At 46.1% G+C, this 20,211-nt stretch overlaps 1 protein-coding gene across 1 annotated transcript in view; it reads right to left on the reverse strand.

The window, feature by feature from the left end:
- Positions 1-20,211, reverse strand: part of LOC309626178 (uncharacterized protein) — a 167,586-nt gene that overhangs the window by 86,090 nt on the left and 61,285 nt on the right. Inside the window, exon 3 of the mRNA XM_082386719.1 lies at positions 3,906-4,019. Coding sequence (XP_082242845.1) covers positions 3,906-4,019 — 114 coding nt within the window. The remainder of the gene's footprint in view (positions 1-3,905; positions 4,020-20,211) is intronic.

Consider the following 20,211-nt stretch of genomic DNA (forward strand, 5'->3'; position numbering starts at 1 on the left):
TGTCTCCTCAACTCAGTAGGACTCCCGTGTTCTGCTTGTTTCCCATCCCTGGGCTGTGGTCTGGAATGTGCTTCTAGACAAAAAACTGAGGCAATCTAGGGATCACCTTATTCGTTTCCGTTCTCTCAGCAAATGTCTGAAATTTGTGAAAACAGTTATTTCATATACTTTGTCTAGTTTTCTAAATGTTTACCACTGGAGAGCTGGTCCAATATTTGCCTGTTTGGTTTTTGATCGTGTGAATTGACATGTACACTTTCCCTACTTCTAGGCACTTCCACCTGATCCTCCTTCTCTATATGCACATAAATGAAACTAAATGCTTAAAACCAAAGGTCCTGGATTTTAGTCCTTTAGGACTAAATCCTGCTCATCTGTGAGCCCTGTTCTATCTTAGCCCCATAAAACTAACTCTCCGAGGATTACTGGAGAGCTAATCACAAACCCCAGTGCTAAAGGATATATCCTTCAGACCCTTCCAAAAGATCAGATAGCACCACTGTACTTTTTAATGAAAAAAAATTTTTCATAAATAGGTATAAATTAGCACAGAAAAAGAAAGCTAGAAGAAGATACACCAAAAGGTTAACAATAATTATCTTACAGAAATGAAATTTTGAGTGTTTCTTCTTTTTTCTTTTCTAGAGTTTCTAAATTTTTAAATAATGAACACGTGCTACCTTTTTAACAAGAATAAGAATGATGCCCTATATCTGTGTACCCCTCCCATATGATAACATTTCACTGTGTGTTAGTACAAATGTAGAGGCCATGGGTGTAACTGATGGTTGATGATACTAAACTCACCTGGGTGAGCCAAGTTCTGCCCCTACTCAACAGAAGAACAGGCCTATTGAATTCTGACACCCTTCTTACCTTCTTTTCACCAAACAAAAGATTATGTGAAGAGCTTCCTTGTTCTCTAAGCAAATGATATCAACTCCAAATAACATTTTTCTCAGAAGCTTTTCCAGAACATTCCAATAAAGCCAAATCTCCTACAGGTGTGGAATCAAGGAGCCAGGAGAAAGAGGAGATGCTGCCGGGTTCCGCATGGGCACCAGCACGGACTGTGCCCTATGTTCCAGGGCATTCTCTCTCTTTCAGCACAGCTAAGGGCAGAGGAGAGGACAGCGTTTCTGCCAGTGGGACTCACAGCTGTCTGCATCCCAACTCCTACGTCCCCTTAAAAACAAAACAAAACAAAAACTCTGCTCCTCAGAATCCAGACCAGGAACTCTGGAGACATTAGCATACTCTGGCAAGCAGCCTGACGGCTAATAGATAACAGGTTATCCAGGAAATAATTAGAAGTCTGCGCCCACACGGATCAGTTGCAAACACTGACCTCTGTCATTCAGGATATGGCCCTGAAAGTAAAGAACCCTTTCTTCTTTCACTTTCAGGGGTTGGGGAAATGTCAGACCTCTCTCCCTTCTTTCATGCCGTGACAAGTTAACAAGTGCTGAGTCTCCAACAGGCACTTATGTCCCCCTAAGCTTGGAGTCAGGAGACCCAGCAGGTCCACTCCCATGAGGCGCTGGGGCCGGGGAGGAGGGAATCAATCCCTCAGGCGCCAGCCACAAGGTAGGAGGCCCACGCCAGCTTTCTTTTTCACCATTTCCTGCCCATGTCTCCAGTCTTCTTGCCCTCCTTGACTACACTTCTGCCCCTGCCCTGCTCCTTTCAAAGTCCATGCCTGGCTTTGGAGGGAGATATTTCTAGCCCTGCTTTCTCTTTCCCAAGTCAGTACATTGCATTCCCCTAGCTCACCTCCTTCCCTACACACACACACACACACACACACACACACACATGCACACACACACACACTTTGTTTGATTTGGGCGGAGGGGTGGAGGGAAGGAGCAAGATTCAGAAAGAAAAGCTTTTGTTTACGTTTAAGGCATACATGTGCGTTAACTGTTATAGATTTTATCTTTTGTGTTACATCACTGTTTCTTTCAATAATGGCTTTCAAAAGAGAAAAACAAATACGGTATGCTAACACACATATATGGAATATTAAAAAAAAAAAAAAGTTCTGAAGCACCTAGGGGCAAGATGGGAATAAAGACACAGACCTACTAGAGAATGGACTTGAGGATACGGGGAGGGGGAAGTGTAAGCTGGGACAAAGTGAGAGAGTGGCATGGACATATATACGCTACCAAACATAAAACAGATAGCTAGCGGGAAGCAGCTGCATAGCACAGGGAGATCAGCTCAGTGCTTTGTGACCACCTAGAGGGGTCGGATAGGGAGGGTGGGAGGCAGGGAGACGCAAGAGGGAAGAGATATGGGGACATATGTATACGTATAACTGATTCACTTTGTTATAAAGCAGAAACTAACACACCATTGTAAAGCAATTATACTCCAATAAAGATGTTAAAAAAATAAAATAAAATAATCATATTAAAAATAATAATAATAATAATGGCTTTCAAAACTATTTTCTCTTCAAACCTTCTTTATCCTTTTCTCTAGCAAGATGTACAGAATTCATATGTAAACAGGAATGCAATGACAGATTGAGGCTTTTTCACTTTCTCTTAAGTAGATGGATACCTCTAATAATTCTTTTCTTATATAGCATGTAAAATCAGTCAGACAGACAGACTTTTCCTGTCTGTACATGGGGCTCATATTTTTCTCTCATAAAATAGTAACAACAGTAGGTACCATGTTTTGCACACTAAGATGTGCTGGACTGTGCTAAGCACTTTGTGTGCATTGCCTTATTTAATCCTTTCCACAGTCCGGTTTTATTGTCCCCATTTTACAGATGAAAAAATAGAGGCCTGGACAGATTAGATAACTGCTCAGAGTTTTTTTTTTTTAAAAAAAGGTAGAAACAGCAAAGACTCTGACATTCAAATCCCTGTCTATCAGATTCCAAAGTTCCATCCTCTATCACCTACATACTAACTCCTTTAAGGAAGCAGCAGGTGAGAGTAGAGTCCTGGCTCCTAGGAGGTGGGCTAAAAGGGATAGTGATCTGCAGAGGAGGAAGCTGGGAGCCTGTGGCTGATGTCGTAGCATCCAAAACTGTCCATCATGCTTGGAGTTTGCCCAGTGCTCCACAAGCATCATCTCATTTGAAGCTCACCGTAGCCCCATGAGTCAGGCATTATTTTTCACCAACCTCTGCCACCCCATGTTACACATAAGATTTAAACTGAGGGTCAGAGGAGAAGTGATTTGTTCAAGGTCACAAAGCTGGTAAGTGGAGGTGGAATGTGGTTTTGAATTTAGGCTTCCAATTCTCAAACCTACACTTATCTTACTATATCCTCTGTCTTTCAGCAACCCTTGAGTTAGGCCTCTTAAAACAGTGTGAGGAATGGGGCCAGGCTCTTTGGCTCTTTGTTTACTCAGTGGTCAACAGTTTGAAAAGTACAGTGAATAGATAAAAGTGTGGGCTCTAGAATCAAATTGCCAGAGTCAGAATCCCAGCTCTTTCACTTAGAGGTTATGCGACCTTCGCAAGTCACTGTGCCTCAGTTTCCTCATCTATAACATAGGGGATAATAAGAGTACCCACTTCTAAGGTCACTATGAATGAGGTATCTGAAAAGTGCTTAGGATCATGCTTGGCATGAAGGAAGCTATCAATAAATAGAAGTTATTACTGCTACTTAGCAATTTCGGCTAGCACCCAATAGCTGGATTTACAGAGAAACTTTCATTTCCGTTAATATAAGTTACATTCTCCTGCCAAAGACAAGCCCTCCAGACTTCTCTGCCTTGGCTTGAGTCCTCCCCAAAAGCAGACTCCAGGACAAAGATTCAAGTTGCAAGTAGTTGATGGGGGTGGTGATTCCAGAAAGCTCTTTGAGAGAATGGGGAAAGCGAGACAGGAAGGGAAGCAAGTCAATAAAGGGTGTTAGCGAGCAGCTTACCACTGGTGGGAGGGGTGCTCTATCGTACTGGGATCCCTGAGGACCCTGGCACACAGACACCACGGGCATTCGGTCCCTGTCGACCTCAAGCATGCTCCAGGGGCCAGGGCACACCTGCAGGCAACAAGAAGCAGGCAGCTGTTGGTACAACAGGAACATGTTGCAGGTGACCCTGGGGCAGGCCAAGGACCTATGGGTGGGCCCTGCTTGCCAGCTACACAGTAATCTCTCAGTGTTGCTAACACTCTAGGTGTTTTTTTGTTTTTTGTTTTTTCCTCAGAAACACTTGCCAAACAGTCCTATTGTTTGCTCTGGATCTGGTTTTAAAGAGCAAAGTTTCCTCTTAGAACTGCAAGTGCTTAGAAATGTCTTTAGAAATTCTGGATAATCAAGGTCCCCTTAAAGTATCCATAATCATGACAGTCTGGTTCATGCCTGTGCATTGTGCCTTCTAGTTTACAAAATACTTTTGCGTGTACAATCTCATTTAATCCTCATGGTAAACCAGTGAGGTGAATGACAGTCCTCCGAAGCAATCCCAGTTTTCAATCCTGCTACAAGGGGTTAGAAACAGGTTAGTGATTTCAGTTGAGAGATGATTCCAAGGCCCTGAGGGAAGCTTCACAGCATCTCTCCTCTATCTGAAAAGTCCCTAATGGACCTGAGAGGAATCATTCTGGCCATTTTCCTCCAGTTTGAAAGCTTTAAGCATATTTATGCTTTTGAAATAGTAAAGTAACCCAGTTACTTTATTCATTTTTCTGAGTACACATGTAACAAGATGTTAGACGTTTTGAAGGCAATAGAGATCACATTCTAAGAAGAGGTACCAGACCACGGTGCAGGCTTTGGAAGAAAGGAAGGCAGAGAAAACCAGTTTCCTGACTCTTGTACCCCTCATGCATAGTGACAAAACAGCCAGGAGTTTGGAGATGAGAAAAGAGGATTTCTGGACAAAGTTTTTGTTGTGTTGTGAGTCCACTCCCACCCCTGGGGGAGAGAAGGGAGTACAGCCTAGGAAGCCTAGGAAAGGGGGGTTCCACTTGTCCACTGAGAGAGCTTAACATGTGCCCCTTGTAGCTAACGGGGCCCAGTGCACAGGTATAGAAAAATCTGAAGGACAAGTGATGGGCTGACTATGGCTTTGATTACGGAGTAGAGGGAAGGTCAAGGGGAGGAAGCTATGACAGCTTGTGCTTCAAACCTAGCCTTCTGTGCTCAGCCTTGTGATCTGGAGCTGGGACTCTGCAAATCATATTTCGGCTTTGCCAGCTGGCTCCAGATTAGCTCTTCCAGTGGGAGGCACTAGAGGGAGACAGCATGGCTGGAGGCGAAACAAGGGGCTTGTTTCTTCCTGTCTGGGTTTCCTGTTCCTATCCATGTCACCTTAGTCTCCCCTCTTCACCTTGGCAGTGGCAGCTCCCTCCTGTAGCAGGATTTGTATGCAGTTCGCCATTTTTCCAACACTGACAGCACCAGCCTCATCACACTCCCCCCTCCCAGGAGACACCAGGTGCCCCCCACACCCCCCCCCCAGGCCCCTCTGCAGCTCAGAGATGCCAGCTCAGCTGAGCAGAGCCTCCTCCTCAAAGTCTTTCAGGTTTCTAAACTTTAACACTTTCCACCTCTTCCCACACCTGGTCCTAGGGCTGGGGGCTGCTCCTGCAGTTGCTACCTCGGTGATACCTTAGTGCACTCTTTTTGCCTTTTCAGTTACCTAGTTAACAAGTTTACACTTAGTTCACAATCATTAGATGACCCTCTCTGTTCAAATAACTGATGTTTCTGGCTCTTGGCCAGTCCCTGACGGATACCCGTTTTAATGAAAACTGGAGAACTGGAGTATCTCAGGGGACAGGTTGGGGTGAAGAATCTTTGAGGCCTCTGGAGGAAAGGCTGGAAAATGTTTAGAGTAGTTTCTTAATCTTTCTTGAATCATGGAGCTCTCTGCAAGACTGATGAAAACAATGGACTTTCTCTCTAGAAACTGTAAGTATCTGCCAGCACAGTCCCCACCTCCAGCCCTCACACACAGCCTTGTTGTAGTGCTTGGTGGACCCCAAATCTCAGGTTAATAACTCCTGCGGTAGAATGCTCGCTAGGTTGAGTCGCCCTCTTGGAGAAAATCTGGTTGGCTCTCAGAGGCTGTTGCCTGAGCCTAAGAAAAGTCTAACAAAAGGACCGTCAGTGCTGGGTTGCCAGGGAGCTGTCCTAGATTTTCAAACCCTCTGAATTTGAGATAAATATCCTGACTGTGGACCTGCCAACCGTCCTGGATTTGCAGTTGCTTTTGCATCTGAAGCCTTAAAATTGTATCTTTTTCAGCAACAACTATTTTACTTATGGGGGTCCAGCCAACAAGAATGAGGCATTCTGAGGCAGAGCCTTGTTTGGGGGACTCTCCTCCCTAGAGGCCCTGGCTCACCCAGCCAGCTGACCTGGCCGGGTCCCAGTAGCTCTCTGCCCTTCAGTGACCACCGAGAGTGCAGCCCTCCTGGAGAGAAAGGTGAGTCGCCATCTCCTGGCCGGCGCTATTACTGCATGCCAATTTTCCAGAAAGCAATTGGTGGTGTCCAATTTCTAAGGATAACAACTTCCCTTTTACTGTGAGTTAGTTATCTGGATGTGTTTTGTGGATAATTATGCCCTAGGCCATTAAAGGGGAGAACACAGAGTTTGGAAAAAGTTAGTACCTCTAGGCCTCAGTTTTCCATCTCTGAGTCAAGGCTGGCTGTTATCCTAACGCTGAGAAGTCTATCGCTGGTTTTCCTTTCTCCATGAAACTGCCCTATTGCGCTTTCCACGTTCAAAGGCAGCACCATAGAACAGAAGAGAATTCTTCCCTTACACAGTTAGATAGCCACCATATGTCTCTGCAAAGCTGTCTTATGCTTCTTAGTTGAACGTTATCTTTTAAGTTATTTAAACACTGCTCAAAATGTAGACTGATTTTTTTCTCTGTAGATTAAAAAAGGCTTTTTTGTTTTATTCATTCATTCTGCGAAATGATTCATTCATTCAACAAATTTTTATTGAATGACTACTATGTGTCTGGCACTTTCCAGGCACTAGGTATACAACCATAAACAAACAGACACAAATCTTTCCCTTGTGGAGATTCTTACCTAATGGAGGAGACAGACAACAAATAAAATACGTAGTGTGTCAACTGAAAGAGGATGTGGGCTAAGAGCACTTGTTTGTTTTGCTTTGCTTTTTAAGACAGGAGAAATTACAGTATGTTTGTCTGCTGATGGGAATGATCCTGTAAATAGGGGGATGATAATGATACAGAAGAGAGGAAGGAGAATTAGTGGAACGATGTCCTTGAGTAGATGAGAGAGGATGGGATCCAGTGCAGAAGTAGAGAGGATGAGTCAAAAATTTATTGAACCCCTGCCAAGTGTCAGAACCTGGGCTGGTGCTGGAGACAGAGCAGTGAAGAAAACAGACAACATCCCTGCCTTCCTGGAGATTTCATTCTAATTAGGACAACGAGCAATACAAAAAGCAAACTAATGAATGGATCCATGGTACCCATGGACTGGGATACGTGCCATGAGAGAAACACAGTGGTCATGGAAGTCCTCTTTGAGAAGTGACAGTTAAGCTGAGTCCTAAAGCATGACAGACCGACCTCCACGTGAAGAGCCTGAGCGAAGAGGATTCCAAACAGAAAGAAGAGCAAGTACAAGACCCTGAGGGGGGGAAGAGTTCGGCCCATTCACGCACTTGTAGGAGGTGAGGCTGCAGAAGGGTAGTTACCAAGAATGAAGCCTGAGATGAGGTTACAAAGGTTGGTTGTTGATGCCTTTTTTTGAACAGCCAATAAATTTTATGAACAAATTTGTAGATGACTCAAGGCTAGGAAGGAGAGCAAACACTGTTAAATGACAAAATCAGAAATAAAAAACATTTCAATAGATGGCATGTGACAAATCTCCATGTCAGGTCTTGCATTTAGGTTCCAAAAACCAAGTGCAAGAAAACAGTAAAAAGATCAAGTGTACCACTAGCTTCCATACAAAGGGTTTTGGGTTTTGCAAAGAGCAGATCCTAAAACAGAGGCCTAAGTGTAAGCTCTTCCCTGGGGAATGTGATGGAAGGAGCAGAAGTGAGGAAGGAGGGGATTGAAAGAGAAGAAGAAAGAGCCAAGACAGAGCTATGTCTGGAGCTGGCCATGCCTCCAGGCTACTGCTTGTATAATACAATCCCAGGAGACCATGGAGTTACTGTCTGAAAGGTGTCTCAGCAACAACCAAAAGGGGGGAAGGCGGAGGGGCAGCAGCTCTCCACGGCCCCCAGACCACTGGGCGAAGGTTCTCCCCGTGTACATCTATGTTGCCCGTGTGTGAGTGCCAAGCACGTTACCATGTGGCCCCACAGACAACGTTACTCAGAGGCCTGAAGGCAGAAAGTGAGGCCACAGAGTGGACCTGAGGTGGGTCATGGTCATCTGCACCTGGGGGAGCTGGCTGGCACCCCACAGAACAGGGCACAGCAGGAATAAGGGACAGGTGAGATCCAAACCTCTGAAGTGATTCATAAGTGGTGTCCCATACACACACATTGGCGAGGAAGGACAGTTCCCTCCTTTTACCATTTTATCTGTCTTTTTAGGCTTTTCGTGAAGATACGTGTGTATAACTAAATCTCATTGGCAATACTTTCGTGATATTTAGGCCCTTATAGGTAAAAAGGTCCCCCAAAATACTGTTCCAGAAGCCATAATAATCCCTTCTTTAAATCTAATTCAACAAAGGAATCTTTATTAAATATTAACCTAAGGTTTCTAAATCTTTATAAGATGCTGCACTTATATAAACTACTTACTTCTGCTAATCCAAGGGCTATGAGGGAGGGGAGTATTGTGTTGGGGATACCACTTATCCCATTTATCCCAAGAGTTAAGATTTTGATTCAGAGTTAAGATTTTGATTCATCTCCAAATGAGGTTATACATACAGTCTCAGAGCTACACTGCAACAACACTGAAAGAAGATGCTGTTTGTCATACAACTGAAACACATGTCCCCATTATCCAAATCAGACTGCCTGTAATACATTACAAATTAATATATTTTAGAAGTCCTATAATTATCTTGTGAATAACTCAGTGCCTTTGGTGCTAGATTATACCAATTTATTAAATGCAAGGTTTTAAAAAAATCACAATTTTTGTGATTCTGCTTTGATATTTCTTTTTTTAATATACCAGGAGCCTTAAAATATGAAAGTGGCCCATGTATTTCTTGATCTCTGAGAGCTCCTGCCTTATCCCTACCAACTTGCTGAAAGTACTGCTGATGGAAGTTCCATTTTCCCCCACTCTGAGGGCTCATTAGTCCTGCAACTTTTGTCTGCACAGGGAAAAGCAAAGGAGAACTAACTAGAAGGTAAGTGAGGAACCCTTGCTCCTTTTCCCAGCTCTGAAGGTGTTGTAAATACCACCCAAGGCAGTCTGGTATTGCACTGGAGATTGGTTTATTTTTCATCTCACAAAGGGTTAGGAGTCCCTTTATGTAATTGTTGCTGTGGAGAGCCAGTGCTTCTAGATATGCCTCTGTTGGACCCCCAAAGGATTGTCTTCTCTTAGAGTTTCTTCAACCTATTTATTCTCTAGGTTTCTTCAAGTTCAAAACTCAATGCTGCATACTCTCCTCATTACAGCCCTGCCCAATCTCTGGCGGTGCCTTTCAGGGAGGCCGTGTAGGAGTTGGGGGTCATTTATCTCTGCCCTGCAGACCCTAAACTGGCTGGCTGCTGGCTGCACTACACCACTGTTCACCTCCTCAGTGGGCTCCTGGCCTCTTGTCCTTGCCCTTCGGGTTCTAGGTAAGGGCCACACATATCATTCAAAAAGGACAGCGTGGGCTTGCAGAAATATCTACTGTATATGGAGCAATCACCATGACATTTGGGCCAAAGTGCCTCTCCTTAAAGAAGCAGAGACTTAGGCCAACCTCATTTCTATCATTTCTAATATGACTGGCTGTCCTCGGCCTACGTGTACCTGTCCTTGCATGATGTTTAAGATGACTTATTGCTGATGTAGGTGCTCCCCATTTAGTTTTCCTCTCTTTTAATGGTCCAGAAGCCTCTCTCTCATCACCCAGCCATGTTATCTCCATGTTAATCTTCCCTCTAAGCCTAACCCTGTGGGTTAGAGAATAAAACAGGGATGAGAGAACAGAAATGGTTCCAATAATCTGCTTCTCAGACAGGAGACTACTGAAAAATAAGATTCAAAAAGTGACTTTGGGGGGATTCCCAGCCCTGAAGGAAAGCCACAAGAAATGCAAGAGAGTGGTCTCACTCCTCACCCTCCCAGCACAGACCCCAATCTGTCTCAGCTGTCAGGTTCAACTGGGATGCAGATCTCTCCATTTGAAACTTATCAAGACCTATTTGGCACTAGAGTGGCCACCTCTCTGGGAACTTCTCTTCCAGTCCAGAGAAGCCAGATATTAGATCTAAGTCTGGGCCCGGAGCAGAGGCAGCTGCTTCCCTTCCGGTCATTCACAGAAGCCCAGCCTGGCCAGTGGCACCGTTCCCACCCAGTGGGACTCCTCATCAGTGAGGTTCCGGCAGCCTGAGAAGTTCACAGAGGTCCAGAGCAGAACCCCACAGTGTACCTGGGTTCCAGGAATTGAGCATGAGGCTTGGTGAAAAGGAATGCGGGTGGGTTGGGAGAGAGAGCACAGAAACGTCAATCTGGGCAGAGAAGAAAGTTTGTAGCCTCAACGAGATTCAATAATTCTTCTAAGGTTTGTGGAGCAAGCGCTCTGCTCAGTTTCTACTTTTGAGACACATGCACCTTATTGGGGAAATGCAACACAGCCACAAAAGAGACTCAAGAGAACAGGAGTCGGCCCTCTGACTTCATGCCCTTGGAGAGGCAAGGGCAGTAACGGAAAGAGAGAGCCTGATGGCCAGAGCTGTAAGGGAAGCCTTCGTGAGGAGGGGAGCTTGAATGGGCTCTGGATGGTAGGGGCAGTTGGCCAGGGAGGACATTCTGGGCCCAAGAAGGTAAAGAAATAACTTCATGGAACTCCATGGAAATTCTTTCCACTGGGTGAGTGCAAGTTCAAACTTTGAATATGGTTCCCTATGTGATTTCCCTCAGGACAGAGAGAGAATCTCTTCTTGCCCTTTATTCATTCCTCCAAGTAGTCTATAAGGAACCAGAGCACTCCAGAACCTGGTGGTAATCTGAATGCTGTTATTACCACCACTAATAATAATAACAGTGCTCATGACTATCATTTACTGAATGTTTTCTCTGCTCCAGGCACTGTGTTAAGTGCTTTACACACATTAGTCTCATTTAATCTTTACAACTACTTTACCACATAAGTACTATTATTATCCCCATTTTATAGGTGAGGAAACTAAGACTTATAGATGCTAGATTATCTGCCCCTATGAATAATAATTGGTAAAGCCCAGGCTGGAACTGAAACTTTAACTCCAGAGCGCTAACATTTAACCACTATGCATATTATCCCACAGTCCTCAAGTATTTCTTTGCCCAATTAAGACAATGGATGCCATGTTTCTAGAAGATGGATTTATCCAACTCCCCTCTGCTCTTCTTGAATTAGGGAGGCCTAGTTCAAGTCTCATCATATCTCTGAGACCCTCCCCAACCCCTCCAGCCCTCACAGAGCACCCCTTTTCCTGAATTCCCATAGCACTTAAAGCATGAGTCACTGATGGCAGTTCATCATCCAAGGTCTTAGGTCATTATCTCATTCAAGGAACATCTTGTCTCTCCAACAAGGCTGCAAACAACCTCAGGTAAGGACATGTCTTACTTCTCAAGGCAAGAGAAATACTTGTTGAATTGGATGAATAACTCCTCCTCCAAGTTGGCACAAAGGCAAGCCTGCAGCGTGCCCTCCAAAGGGCCCTGCTCCAGACTTCAAGGTAGGGGTGCTGGCCACTGGTTGATCTTGGCTGGTTGCCCCTCTCCATACACCTCTCCGTCCTTGCCCTGTATCAATATCCCCACTCACTTGCCCATTCTTACCTGGCAAACAGAAATCTGGCAGCTTTCTACCGCCTTCCTGATGGGCTGCCTAGCTCTTTCCTGCCCAGAGAGGTCACAGCAGCCTATTCCCAGAGAACTCCTGGCCCTCCCCCAGGACTCTCACCTGGGCGAGGAGGAGCGGCTTCCCTGGTGTGCTCCCCTGGAATGTCACTGTGCAGCATCTGTGTCCTGACCCCCTCAGTACTTTCTCCATAAACTTCCGAGGAGGAATTAATCAACGCTGTAATCACTGGGGGGTGGAGGAGGCTGGGAACTGATTGAGGGGTCTAGTTGTTTTATTGTTAGCCAGTGTAAGTTAAGTAAGTCCAATCAATAAATTTTATAGGTCTCCCCAGATTGCTCCAGAGGTGAGACCCAGCAGCTTTCACCTCAATAGATTTAGATCCCTGCCTAAATAAAAAGCAATACTCACCAAGAGAAGCAGTTTGATTTCCTTTCAAGAGACTCTCTTATTGTCCTTGAGCCTGTCCTGACTTAAATCAATAACCTTAACAGCTTCCAAGAAGAAGTCAGTTGCCTTTGGAGTGTCTCTGTGCTACCACCTGCTCTCCCCGGCACATGACAATTTTAGATTCCTGGATTGAACCAGGCAAAGCAGTGAGGACTAATACCTCTGCCTGTCCTGTCCCTGGGCACCAGGCCCTCCTCCCAGCCCTGGCAGGCCAGACCTCTCCCCTCCTTTTACATTCTCTTTCTCCTGTCCCACTGTCCCAGATCTCTCCCCAACCAAGACTCCCCATAAACCCACCCCTGCTCTGCATCCCTGGCTTCCAGAACCCTGTGTGACCAGGCTGATTACCAAGGAGCCGGTCTTCCTTGTCACTTTCAGGGTGGATGTGATGGTCCCTCCATGTGGCACTTTTGTGTCTTTACAAGAGTATCTAGGAAGCAGAGTGAAAATGGCAGTAGTAGTAATAGCCATAGTAGTAAGACCTCAGTGGAGTGACTGCAATGGTGAGACTTTCAGGCCGTGGGTTGGGGAGTCTATCTTGGGCCAGTAACCTTTCAAGTTATTCCTCAGAGAGAGTTACCATCTCTGCACACTTAGGGCCCAGCCTGGCCCTATCTGCCAGGACTGGTTTAGGGGTCAGCCTCATTGCCTTAACTCTGTCCCTTCATCAGGCTGGTGAGTCTCCATTTCCCTGTTCTGCAGGGGCAACCACAATGGAGCCAGCCATGAAATGGTCTGTCTAGGGGCCAGGAGCCAGCAGGAGAGTAAAGGCACCTCCATACCTCTACCCAATGTCAGGGCATTATGCCTGTGAAAACCCCCAAGCCACCCATCTGGGATGGTGGCTGGAAAGGCTCCCACACTATTTCCATTCTTAAATGGGAACAAGACCCACCACTCCTCAGCCATGGGATCAAACTTTTATTTTATTTTATATTTATTTATTTATTTATTTTTGGCTCATGCCAGGTCTTTAGTAGTGGCATGCATGCAGGATCTAGTTCCCTGACCAGGAATCAAACCCGGTCCCCCTGCGTTAAGAGCGCAGTCTTACCCACTGGACCACCAGGGAAGTCCCCGGGATCAAACATTTAAATACTGGTATTTCCATGGTTGCTCCAAAACCCATTCTGTGCTGCCAAGACAGATTCTCCAACCAGGCCATTAAATGGTCAAGATCAGGTTGTGTTAAAACAATTCCTATGTTGGAAAAACCTTCAAATAAAATGTCGAGTCTCTGTCCTAAAGAGACCCAGAAGCTCCTGCAGTCCAGAGGCCATCTCCACCTGAGAGGCTAAGCAGACCTCCGAGCAGTGGCGAGTTAGCACCACGGGCAGATCATTTTTAACATCTTCCTCCTCCATGTGACAACTCTGAGCAATAATCAGGAAATGAAACAAATGATAATAATGGCCAGAAAAGGACAGGTTTGTCAGAGAGTCATAAAAATCCCATTTCACAATTAATTTCAGAAGTTGTAATGCTGTCCATATATTTGTGTGTTTGGGATCCATGTTAGCTGTTTTCAAATGGTCTCCACAGTCAAAAACAATTCAGCTAAAATATCTTCATCAGAAAATTCACCATAGGGCTTCCCTGGTGGCGCAGTGGTTGAGAGTCCGCCTGCCAATGCAGGGGACACAGGTTCAGGCCCTGGTCTGGGAAGATCCCACATGCCGCGGAGCAACTGGGCCCGTGAGCCACAACTACTGAGCCTGAGGGTCTGGAGCCTGTGCTCTGCAACAAGAGAGGCCGTGATAGTGAGAGGCCCACACACCGCGATGAAGAGTGGCCCCTGCTCGCCGCAAGTAGAGAAAGCCCTCGCACAGAAACGAAGACCCAACACAGCGGAAAATAAATAAATAAATAAATAAATTTATAAAAAAAGAAAATTCACCATAAGTTTCTATTATAGTTGGTAAACTTCTGAAGTTTTTCTTCTGTAAAAAAATCAGAGAAGGGCTTCCCTGGTGGCACAGTGGTTAAGAGTCCACCTGCCAATGCAGGGGACACGGGTCCGAGGCCTGGTCCGGAAGATCCCACATGCCGCGGAGCAACTCAGTCTGTGCGCCACAACTACTGAGCCCGCGTGCTGCAACTACTGAAGCCTGCGCGCCTAGACCCCATGCTCCACAACAAGAGAAGCCACCGCAATGAGAAGCCTCCACACCGCAACGAAGAGTAGCCCCCTCTCGTCGAAACTAGAGAAAGCCCACACACAGCAAAGAAGACCCAACGCAGCCAAAAATAAATAAATAAAATAAATAAATTTATTTTTTTTTAAAAATCAGAGAAAATGGCTGAATGACAGTAAATATTGGAATTACTTGACATGTTGCTTTAGAATGAGCATCCAGCTCTTGATGAAAACAATCAAGTCATTTAGACATTGTTCTTTTGAGTTCTTCTGGCATGGTCACGTGGACAACAAAATGGAACTATCTCGTATTCTGTTTCTGCATGTTTACAATCATTTGCTATCACTGTTATTTTGACTCTATTGTTTACACACAGGAATATGTAATTCTACAGAGTTTGGAACTGAAGGGTTTCCAAATCATTAGGTACTTATTCTGGAAACAAATGTTTGTGGGTGAATCCACTTGAGTTAGGGGCTAATTCTCAAAATAACGTCCATGTAGAACACAATATTCATTAATAGATAAGTTATTTAAATGTGTTAATTTAAAGCATATATAGATATATTTAGATATAGATACAGATACAGATATATTTAAAACTCAACAAGAACCATAGCAATTATTTAGAACTTAGACCAACAAAAGATTTTTTTTCAAGGAGGGTATTTTTATCACTGACATTGTTCAGGATTGCCAACACATGTTGATAATAAAAGGTAGATTGAATTTTAGTTTGTTTTACTGTGGTTTTAAAATTTGCTACAATGTATCGCTTATTGGCTGCACATGGGATGGACAGATCCCACTGTCTGCTCCACCCCTGGGGCCCCACTGCTCAGATGAGCGGCAGGGATAATTGCAGCCCCTGGCCATTAGCGAGTCAACCTATGCGTGTTGCATTCAAAACCTTGCAAGGGGGACTTCCCTGGTGGTCCAGTGGTAAAGACTTCACCTTCCAATGCAGGGGGTGTGAGTTTGATCCGTGGTTGGGGAGCTAAGATCCCACATGCCTCCAGGCCAAAAACCCAAAACTAAAAAACAGAGGCAATATTGTAACAAATTCAATAAAGACTTTAAAAATGGTCCACATAAAAAAATCTTGAAAAAAAAGAAAAAACCCTTGCAAGGAAAGTCTGGGTGAGAGAACTCACAAAGTAGAGGCCTGCATCTAGGTCACAAACCTATTTTGGGGGGCCCGTAATATTAAAAAAATAAAAAATATAAACCCCAACAGACAGTACCTCAGTGTCTTCTGGCAGGGCACGTGCTGTAATTTACCACAGTCTCTACCACTCCCCATTTCTACGTTGTCTGATTTGCCCACTTGAGTCAGCTGCCTGGCCCTTGTAGGCATCTGAGTCTGTGACCCCTACTTCATGACTGTTTCTAGCGCTGTCCTGATAGTAACCTAAATGTTTTCCAGTTATTTCGTTTTATAGGGTTTGCTCTGTTCTTCTTTGCCCTCACTGACCAGAGCTCATGGGCCCCTTCTGAACCCTTCAGCTCCACACTTCAGAGACCCTCTTCCCTCTTGTTTAACCTGGTGGTTCTCTTCCCTTACATCTCATGTCACCAGTGCCACTCTGCTTCAGGAAGGAGCACTCGGGCAGCCACTGAATGCTCCTTCCTGAGCATAAGTCAGGCAACTGCCTCCCTTTGAGTGGGAACCTTGGACTTCAGCTTCATTTGTGACCCCCCAGAGAGGCCAGCAAGGTGTGGCGAGCATGCACTCAGCCTCCCGCACTCTTGAGTCCAGCAAACAGCTGTCTCCCCTGGTTGGCAGGTGGGGAAACAGAGGGGGAAAAACCACTTTCAAGCCCTGAATATACATGCCGAGTCCCACCCATGGTTGGCTTAACTGAGCATCATGTAAGACACATTCCTGGCCAAACTGGTCCACACCGACTTGAACAATTACTTTCAGCCAGTGGTGTGTGGGAGCTGGCTTGTGCCAATTCCTGAGAAGCAACTGTCAAGCAATCTGGAATTTTACCAGCGAGTAGGTACCTTGAAATCAGCCCAGGTAGAAGTATTTACACCAAGGAAATTGACACACGTTATAAACCAGGGCTTTATAACAGGGAAGAGGGGGAGGCAGTTTACCAGCATACCATTGCTTTTAGCCCAACCCAACCTTTCCTTTGAACCCAATGACTAGAAACTCTCACTCATGCTTTAAGAGAGACTGTACAGTGCAGTTAAGAGGTGGGCTCTGGAAACACACCACCTGGGTTCAAGTCTACCTCCTACCTGTGGGACCCTGGGCACAATGTGAAATCTCTGTGCTTCACTGTTCCCATCTCTAAGGTCGAGGTAGTCATAGCACCTTCTCACAAGACTTCCATGGGCTTAAACGAGTTGATACATGTAAAGTACCCAGAGCAGTGCCTGCACATAAAAGGCACTGCACAAACATTAGCTATTATTATTCTAAAACTGAAATATCCTTTAGTTCTCTTATTTCAGCTATGTAGTTAGAAGATGCAAATATCTAGTAACCAATTTAAACCCTGCATGGCTTGCTGAATATAAATATCACTAATATACCACTCTTTCAGATGAGTGTATATCAAGTCAACTCATGTCCTCTTCCTGTCAAAAAAATAGCAATGACACATGGTAAAAAGCTTATTAATACAATTATTCCAAAATATGGGTATTGGTTTTGCATCTTAATCCCAGAATTAGAAAAAGTCTCCTCTTGTTAGTTTTTTGTTATAAATTCTGCTTTTTTTTTTCTTCATTTTTAAAATGCAATGTATTTTTTACATGTTAACAGCCATGGAATCAGGATGGGTGTTTGAACTGACATGTACATATGACGTGACCATGTTTCTTTCTCCCGCGCTAAAAGCAGTTATTAAATTGATAATGGATCTTACAATCAATGGTGTCTGAGAATCTGGGAAAGGCAGTAATAACAGTCAAGGGCAAAGTCAGGACAGGGCCCAGGACTCCAGCCTCCATGTCTAGTGTTGTGTCCCCAAAGTCACAATGTTCCAGGGATGAGGTTTTGTCACGTGTGGGGCTGCTGAGGCCACTTGTCCCTACCCTTAGGCTGCTGTTGGTGGGGGCTTGGCCCCAGCTTGGACTTTTTTTAAATGTGCAAAGATTCGTCCTCATTCTTCAATTAAAAGCACAGTGCACCACCCCAGGGGCTGGGATCTGACCACCAGAAAGGAAAGCACTAAGATAACGTGAAAGCAAAGGGGAAGTAGGAACTAGGCTTCAGAGCAAGGGACAAGCGCAGCTGTGCCAGGCAGAAAACACACACACCGCGCTGGTATTTGGTTCAGTCACCCCCTCTCCAGTTTCACATGCTTGGTCTACGCACCACACTTTCTCTATAATCTCAGTTTCCCCCACCTGGTTTCTTCCCCAAGCAGCTTGTGGAGTTTAAGAAGGAGAAATCAACAGAAGACTCAAAGGGCCCCTCCCCAGCTGCCTCCTGAGCACACGCTTCCCTCAGTCAGTCGCTCTGGGCACCTTTAACTCCCACCGTGGGAGACCCCGAGCCACAGACCCTGGGGGGCACCTGTGTGAGGCTGAGGCGCAGCTACTGGGATCCCAGGAGAGCTGCAGCCAGAGCAGAAGCCACAGGAGAGACCACGCACAGAAGCCAGTCTATCATCCACACGCCAACGTCTTTTGTTCTTGTTTTGTTCTTACTCTGTGTCCTGTGCCCCAGATCCCCGACGACACAGCAGCGGGAGGGGAACACGCAGAACACGCAGTCCAGGGCCTGGCCCACGTGGATAGGGCAGTGTTGGCAGCCCTGCCCTAATCCTTTTCCTCTTTGCAGGAGCCAGGAGACCAGGCAGAAGAGGAGGAAGAGACACAGTCGTCTCCGGCACAGAAGGCGTGCAGTGCTTCGCAGCAGGAAGGCGGAGGCCAGCTCCACCCCGCCCCCCACCCCCCCACTGCCCCTTCCTGGCTCCGGAGGCACGCACATGGCAGCCATAAAATGTGCCACTCAGCCTTCCTGCTACAGGGAGCAGGCCTGGCTGGAGGCCCCCGCTGCTGCCCCCCAGGATCCACCCCCAGATCCTCACTGAGACCACACTCCCCAGGCCTACTCCCAGCTGATGCTGAGCATGGGGGTGGGGGAGGACTCTCCCCCAGGTCCCCAGGAGTCCTTCAACAGGCAGCTTTGGCTCGAGCACTCCCCGTCCACCTGCCTGAACCTTTCTCAGAGCTGCGCTACTGTCTGAGACTCTTCCTACCAGTACAGTGAAGACTCTAACCTTGCCCCCAAAGTGGTCTGGCCTTTGCCCTTGGCTCCCAGGAGATAATCTGTTTGCCTGGGGCCTTGGGCTGGCCAGAGAGTAACAGTGTGACTTATGGTGGGGACTGGCTGCACCAGAAAGACCAACAGTTTAATTTAGGGTGGGGCTTAGGGTCTTGCAGTATCAGTCAACCTGGTGACCGAGATCAACTACATGGGCAATCAATCGATCATGCCTACATGACGGAGCCCCAGTAGGAGCTCTGAATACCAGGGCTCAGGTGAGTTTCCCTGGTTTGTAATACTCCGTGCATACTGTTACACATCAGTGCCAGGAAAGTAACACATCTTGACTCCACAGGGAGGAGACCATGGAAGTTCAGAGTCTGGTACTTCCCTGGACTCTATCCTATGTACTTGTTCCCTGCTGATTTTAATCTGTATCCTTTCCCTGCAATAAACTGTAACCACAAGTAAAATAGCTTTCAGTGAGTTCCGTGAGTCCTTCTAGCAAATTATTGAAACTTGAGGGTGGTCTTGGGGGCCTCTGAACCTGCAACTGGTGTCTGAAATGAGGGCAGTCTTGTGGCAACTGCTCCCTCTAAATTTTGCAGTTGCCCATCCCTCTCCTTCCCAGGCCCTGCACTGGGGCTCAAGCTCACCCCCTTCCTGGGCTCCCACCCTTTCATCCTCCACAGACATTTCCTCCCCCAAATTTCTTTTGTGTTCAATCCCATCTTGGTGTCTCATTCTCAGTGGACCTGAATGAACACAGGTGGTCTGTGAGCCACCAGCACTGGAAATGTAGAATCCTGAGCTCCACCTCAGGCCCGCTGAGCCAGACTCTCAGAGGTAGGGCTGGGGATCCACCCTGAGGATGACCTGCCCACATGATGCAGATGCCACTGGCCTGGAAGACTGACAGTTCCTGAGCAGATGCTGCAGTGAAGACTCAGAGAAAAGGCTGCCACCTGTGGGAAGTGAGCTTCTGAAGCACCACCGGGCTGCTGCCCTTGGTGTAACGCTAAGTTCTCGGTGGCAGGATAGGATGAGTCCCATGGTAACCTGAGGGGTGGGGTGAGTGCAATGACTGTAGCAGCTGGTCCCACACATTAGGCCAGGTGCTTCCTGCCCCTGGCACCCCCACTCCTTATCTGAGGCATCAGTCCATCATCCTGACACTCAGCTTGCTCTCTGGGAACCCATGCTTCAGAACATCTCCCTGCAGCATCTCCCACTATATTCTTTTTTCCACCAGGATACTGGGGCCCCAATTCCTTTCTAGGGCTTCTTGTAGGCCAACATCACAAAAACTCAATCATTCCAAAGCCTGACAAACACAGGCCACTTCCTCTTTGCATTTCCTCATACAGATTTCCATTTTTTACAATACTTCCATTTATTCAACAAATATTATAGAATACTTAGTACGTACC

The sequence above is a fragment of the Balaenoptera borealis genome, assembly GCF_965194805.1.
Source record: "Balaenoptera borealis genome assembly, chromosome: 3".
NCBI lineage: Eukaryota > Metazoa > Chordata > Mammalia > Artiodactyla > Balaenopteridae > Balaenoptera > Balaenoptera borealis.